At 45.5% G+C, this 6,942-nt stretch overlaps 1 protein-coding gene across 1 annotated transcript; it reads right to left on the reverse strand.

Moving 5' to 3' along the window:
* Nucleotides 1–2,557: 2,557 nt before the first annotated feature.
* LOC115966793 lies at nucleotides 2,558–3,358 on the reverse strand. The gene has a single exon (XM_031085953.1). It carries the CDS (start codon nucleotides 3,356–3,358, stop codon nucleotides 2,558–2,560), a length of 801 nt encoding a protein of 266 aa, XP_030941813.1.
* Between the last annotated feature and the right edge of the window lie 3,584 nt (nucleotides 3,359–6,942).

Consider the following 6,942-nt stretch of genomic DNA (forward strand, 5'->3'; position numbering starts at 1 on the left):
CTTTGGGGAACGGTCCTAGTATGTCTAGGCCCCATTGTGCGAATGGCCAAGAGCTGGACAGTGGGTTAAGTTCTCCGCCCGGCTGATGTATGTTCGGGGCGAATCTTTGGCACTGGTCACACTTCTTCACATATTCTAGAGCTTCTTTATGCATGCTCGGCCACCAGTAACCCAGCGTCATGGCCCTGTGGGACAGGGACCTACCCCCCGTATGGCTTCCACAGATCCCTTCGTGTAACTCCTCCAGGAAGAGTTCTGTAGCCTCTGGGTGCACACACAACAGGTATGGCTCCGAGAATGAGCGTCGGTAAAGTTTGGAGTCCTCGGACAGCTAGAATCGAGAAGCTTTCCTCCTGATTTTATCAGCCTCAACCTTATCGTCTGGCAAGGTGTCGCGCTTTAAGAACAGCACCAGAGGGTCCATCCAGCTAGGTCCTGCCCCGACGTTGTGTACCCGAATACCGTTGGCCCCCTCTGTTGTTGGGCGGCAGAGATCTTCAACTAAAATAACCCGCGGAAGGGGCTGAGCCGAGGAGGTGGCCAGCGTTGCGAGAGAATCAGCATGGGTGTTCCCATTCCTAGGTATATGTGTTAAACGGAAGTTATCGAAATGGGTCTGCAGGTGTTTAGCCCGGGTAAGGTACCCTTGCATTCTTTCATCCTTCACCTCCAATTCCCCATTTACTTGTCCCACAATGAGTCTTGAATCCGAGGATATGTTTACGCATTTTCCACCCAATTTTCGGATCATCGACATCCCCTCCAACAGTGCCTCATACTCGGCTTCGTTATTCGTGGCAGAGAATCCGAGCCTCAACGACTTTTCTATGGTTATCCCTTCGGGAGAGACTAGAACAAGCCCCACCCCTGAGCCCCTTTGGTTTGCTACACCATCCATGTGTGCTCTCCACAAATTGTGTTCATGCTGAGAGACCGTGCTGATCAATTTCCCATCAGCACTTGGTGACCCCGACATTTCCATCCCTTCTAGGGTGGGCTCTGCAAATTCAGCTACTAGATCGGCGAGGATCTGACCTTTTATGGCGGTGCGAGGTATGTATCTAATGTCAAAGGCGCCCAAGATTGTCCCCCACTTGGCTATTCTACCTGTGTAGTCGGCGTTACGGAGGACGGATCTCAGTGGAAGTTGAGTTAGCACAACTACTGTATGTGCCTGAAAATAGTGGGGGAGCTTCCGCGTGGCTTGTACGACAGCCAATATAGCTTTTTCGAGGGGGAGATACCGGGTCTCTGCCTCCTACAGCGATTTGCTTACGTAATACACGGGTCGCTGGGTGCCGTTGTCTTCTCGGATTAGCACTAAGCTCACCGCATGAGAGGCTACTGCGATGTATGCGAACAACACCTCGTCGACATCAGGACTGGACATGATCGGTAGTCGGGTGAGGTATTCCTTGAGCTGTTGGAAAGCTAAAGCACACTCCTCAGTCCACTCGAAGCCCTTCCATTTGTGCAATAGGAGGAAGAAAGGCCTGCATCTGTCCGCTGAGCGGGAGATGAAACGGTTTAAAACAACTATCATGCTAGTAAGCTTCTGGACCTCTTTGGGATTCCGAGGAGGCTGCAGGCTATGAATGGCTCTTATTTAGTCAGGGTTAACTTCTATTCCTCTGTGGGTCACCATATAGCCCAAGAACTTTCTTGATCCCACCCCAAATGAACATTTGGATGCGTTCAATCGTAGCTTGTACTTTCTCAGAATTTGAAAGACTTCACCGAGGTCTCTGATGTGGTTGGCCACCAATTTGCTCTTTACTACCATGTCATCTATATACACTTCAATGGTTTTACCCATCTGCTGTTCAAACATCCTAGTCATCATCCTCTGATAGGTCGACCCAGCATTCTTCAGGCCAAAGGGCATCACCTTATAAAGATAGTTCCCAACTGGGGTGACAAAAGCGGTTTTTTCTTGGTCTTCGGCAGCCAGGGATATCTGATGGTAGCCCTGGAAAGCGTCCAAAAAACTCATTCGGGGGTGTCCGACAGTCGCGTCTACCAATCGGTCTATCCGCGGCATTGGGAAAGGATCCTTCGGGTAGGCTTTGTTTAAGTCAGTGAAGTCTACGCAGACCCACCATTTCCCACTCTTCTTCTTTACCACGACTGTGTTTGCTAACCATTCGGGGTAGAATATTTCCTTGATAGCCCCAGCTTTCTTCAATTTTGCGACCTCTTCTCTCATAGCGTCTGCATGTTCTTTTGACGGCCGCTGAGGAGGTTGCTTCTTTGGTGTTATGGCCAGGTTAACATTAAGGTGATGGCATATGAGATCTGAGTCAACCCCGGGGGCTTTATAGGGATCCCAGGCGAATATGTCCTCATTCCGTCGAAGAAAATCAATTAGCGCTGACTTCTCTTGTGGCGGTAATTCCGAGCCGATCTGAAAAAACCTCTCAGTGTCCGATTCGACAAGTACTTTCTCCAGCTCCTTACAGTTCACCTCCATTGCCCGTCCTCCACTACCCGCAGTTGGGACCGGGGTCATTGATTGCTATAAGCCGCTCTCGGCTGAAGTGGAAGGTTCCCTATTTGGTCATCGTGAGATTGCCGAAACCATGCATTGCCTAGCTATTCCTTGATTCCCTATTATTTCTTTGACTTGACCTCCTGACGGATACTTCACTTTTTGGTGCAAGGTTGATGGCACAGCCCCTAGTGCATGAAGCCACGGTTGGGCCACAATAGCTGTGTAGGGGGAGTATGCATCTACGACAATGAAGTTCACCTTTACCACGTCTGAGTCTGTTTGCACAGGCAGCCTAATCATGTCTTTCGGGATGACGATTTTTCCTTCGAAGCTGACCAGAGGGGAATCGTATGGTGACAAGTCTTCTGGCTTCAAGTTCAACCCCTTATACAAATCGGGGTACATTACCTCCACGGCGCTGCCTTGATCAATTAACACCCTTTTCACGTCATAACCTCCTATTCTAAGCGTGACAACTAGGGCATCGTCTTGGGGTTGAAGGGTTCCTTGCTTGTCTTCCTCCGTGAACCCGATCAATGGCGTGGCACTCACTTTGGCTCTCTTGGATTCCCTTTCATCTGGCTCAATCGGGAACCTGCCCACTGACATTACTCTAAAAGGGCTAGAACCGGTCCTCCCAGGTGCGACAAGAATGACATTGATTGTGCCAATGGGTGGCCTCAATGTGCCTTGTCTGGTTTCGACATTTGACTGTTCAGGGCGGTGCAATAGATGCCTCAACTTTCCTTCTAGGACAAGCCGATCCAAATGGTTTTTTAGATTCTTGCAATCGTTGGTGGTGTGACCGGGCTCCTGGTGGTACGCCCAGTACAGATTCTGATTGCGTTTTAAGGGGTCGCCTGCCATCCTGTTCGGCCACTGAAAGAAGGGTTCGCACTTCACCTTCTCCAAGATCTTGTGCAATGGTTCTCGGAACACAGCGTGGACTGCCTGAGCCCCAGTAGGTCCGGGCTGTTCCACGTAGTCTCTTCTCGGCCTGTTACTGCTGTTAAACGGTCCGACCTGAAGTCCCTCCTCTCCTGAGGGACAACCTTCGCTTTACCCTTCCCCATCTGCTGGTCCTCCTCGACCCTTTTGTACTTGTTTATTCTGTCCATGAGTTGGCGCACGCTGGTGACTGGCTTCCCAGTGAGGGACTTTCTTAAGCCATGCTCCGTCGGCAGGCCCCTTTTGAATGTACTAATGGCGATGTCATCATAATTTCCTTTTATCTCATTGTACATTTCCCAGTATCTGTCCGAGTAGGCTTTCAGCGTTTCTCCTTCCCGCATGGACAAGGATAAGAGGGAATCGAAGGGTCGAGGGACTCTAATGCTGGTGATGAAGCGGGAACCAAAAGCCTGCGTCAGCTGTTTAAAGGAATCTATGGAATTCGGCTGGAGGGCATCAAACCATCTCATCGCCATGGGTCCCAAGCTGGATGGAAACACCTTACACGTTAGCGTCTCATCCCTGGAGTGGACGGCCATCCTCTGGTTGAATTGGCTTACATGTTCCACTAGGTTAGTTTGACCATTGTATATGGCAAACGTTGGTTGATTGAACCGTCGAGGAAGCACTGCCCTCTCTATTCTACGCGTGAATGGCGATTGGAAGATGTGATCCAGGGCCTTGCTCATGGCATCATTGGCCAAGCCTTGGTAAGACGGGCTTTTGTGGCCACGTTTGCGAGGCCGCTCTTCCTCATAGGAAAAAGTCTCGCTCAGAGGGGTTCTTGACCTTCGCCTGTATTCGCCATCTCTATCACTACTAGTGTCCGAGCCAGGTGAAGGACGTTTTCGCTGCGCTCGACGCAGCTTCTTCTTCAAATCATCAATCTCTTGTTGTAGAGCCTTTCACTCATTCTGCTTGTGGGATGCATGATCTTTCCCTTTTGAGCGGCTCCTACTCGTGTGAGAGGTGTTCACACTGCCCTCTCGTTGATTATCTTGGTCCTTCTCTCGTTCGAGATTCAAAAAGTTGTCCTGTCGTTGAGATTCTGCACGTTCGGTTTGGCGCGGACCTGATCCTTCCATCTCTTACTGTTTCACTTGTTGAGACACCAGTTCTTCCCACAGACGGCGCCAATTGTAGGGACGGTTTTTGGGGCCCAGGCCCAGCAAGTAAGTGGTTCTGGCCCAAAAGTCCCAAGACAATGAATTTGTAGAGAGTGGGTTACAGAGCTAGGACTAGACGAAGTGAACGTCAGTTAGATGTATGCCATGCAATACGTTGAACGTGAGAATATTCCATTTACGTTTAATAAGATATCGGTCCGAGGAGACGTATAAGTGCACCTCTTGCTTTGTTTACAGACTATAGAGTTCTTTAACCTTTCTCTCTCTCTTTTTTTCTTAATTCTCCGATCCCCTCTTCTTGGGGATTTCCTTCTCTTATATAGCCTCCTTGAATTGATAAGGACCTTACACTTGTTAGCCATCTGGACCTTCACTTGAGTGCCTGTCCCATCGGACATCTCCCTTATCCTTCTGTGAGTTGCACTGGCTAATGTAACACTGTTCGCCTGCCTTCTCCACATTAATGCGGCTGAAAAGGTAGCTCCCTTGCATTTAATGCGGCAGCTGTGGTTGCCTCCTGGACGCCTAACATTCTCCTCTTGTTCGAGATGGTTCCTTACTGTGTGTAGGGTGTACGTTGGACTCCCATCTAGCGTGTCCAAGGAGGCGCTCCTCCTCGGACGCCCCCTTAAATAAGTCCGGCCCAACAGGATTGGGCTGGAAATCTTCTGGCCCCGTTTTCCCTTCTTGTCATGGCTGGACTCCGCGCAGGGCCCAAAGCCCACTATTGGTTTGTAAATTTCACCCCTACATTAAGTAATAATTTTTTTTTTCTCAATGAGTTATAGAGAGATTTGTAGTTGCAAATGTTTTGGTACTTGATAAATTTTGTATTTTTATTCTAAATTTATAAGTGATTCTTAAAGAAATTTAAAATACTTTGTTATTAATATAAATAAAAGGGGAGGGTGTTAAAGGCTCAAGAAAGGGAAGTGAGTCCTATTCCTAAAGAGCCCCACTAATTTAGGGACCATTAAAACAAGTTCAGAATGCCAATTTGGTTGACAGTTCAACAACAATTTTTTTTTTAAAAAAAAAAAAATTTCAGATGAGTTAAAATTTTAAACTCCATCTAATAAATTAATTGGATATTAAAAAAACGAAAAAAAAAAGAATGAAAAACCAAATTTAATTTTCTATTTTCATTTATATCATAAAACAAATGTTTCTTGTTTAACTTCCGGAATTTCTTTATCCTATTCCTAAAGATAGTGATAAATGGAAGGAAATTTTTTTTTTTTAAATAATAATAATAAATAGCGAATAAATTGATTAGCCATTAGTTTTAGGTACCAAGGCCATCTAAAATTAACCCACCAAATTATCTTGATTATTTTTTTATGGGTCATGCTAACGAGTGCTCTTAGGACAATCGTTAATAATCCATTTTAAGAAAGTTTTGACATCACTTTTATGAGAAATGAAAAAAACTATCAAAATATTAATTTTTTTTTTCCCATAATAACTTTCTTTAAATGGATTGTTAAGTAGTGCCTTAAGGGAATCCATTAGCATTTCCATTTTTTTATTTATTATTTTTTATTAGTTTAACCCCTTTATCTTTCTTTGCTTCTCAACTTGGAATCAAAATCTTCTCCCTCTAGCTGGGTTTGGATTGCGATGAAAAGGAAAAAAATGCGTGTTTGTGTTTTTTCTGTGGGTACCGTGCACTGTTCACGGGAGCCGCAAGTACGGATTTCAGCAAATTTTTCTTTAAAATTGGGTTTCACAGAACTATTCACACATTTAAAAATTATTTTATTACAGTGTTTTTCAGTTTTTAGCAATAAGCGGTATCCAAACAAACCCTCTGTCTATAACCAAATTTTCGCAATTTCTATGTACCAATATTTATATATTATATATTTCTCTCTCTAGCACACCTACATTTTGTACATCATATTAAACATGACATGTAAGACAAATATCTGTGGCTAGTGTTTGTTAATACTATCATAACAACGACCCAAGATTTGTGTTCACACCCAACTGTCTTTTTCCATCAAACTTATGAAACATGCCTAAATAAACAAACAAACTCTTTTTTTTTTTTTTTGAAACTGAACTTGGATATTTCATTAACCTGAAATTGGCTTACAACAAAGGCCCAAAGAGAGGCAGATACATGGAAGACAAATCCAAATTTAACATTTAGCCCTATCCACTAGAAGAACCCTCTGAATCATTGGGGGCTCTAAACCTCTCCACTGTTGAGATATTCCAGTTGCCTTAGCAGCTTGTGCCAAATCATGTGCTGCCTTGTTGTATTCCCTTTTCAGGTGCCTCACTTTCCAACTCTTAAAGGAACGCAGAAGCTCTAGAGAACCTTGAACGATCGGACCCAGCTCTCCATTACAATTGCCTGCACTAATG

The sequence above is a fragment of the Quercus lobata genome, chromosome 2 (genome assembly GCF_001633185.2).
Source record: "Quercus lobata isolate SW786 chromosome 2, ValleyOak3.0 Primary Assembly, whole genome shotgun sequence".
NCBI lineage: Eukaryota > Viridiplantae > Streptophyta > Magnoliopsida > Fagales > Fagaceae > Quercus > Quercus lobata.

Bases quoted from the DNA above. Each gene is read 5' to 3' on its own strand.
- LOC115966793 (XM_031085953.1), bottom strand. From the start codon at position 3,358: ATGGCAGGCGACCCCTTAAAACGCAATCAGAATCTGTACTGGGCGTAC.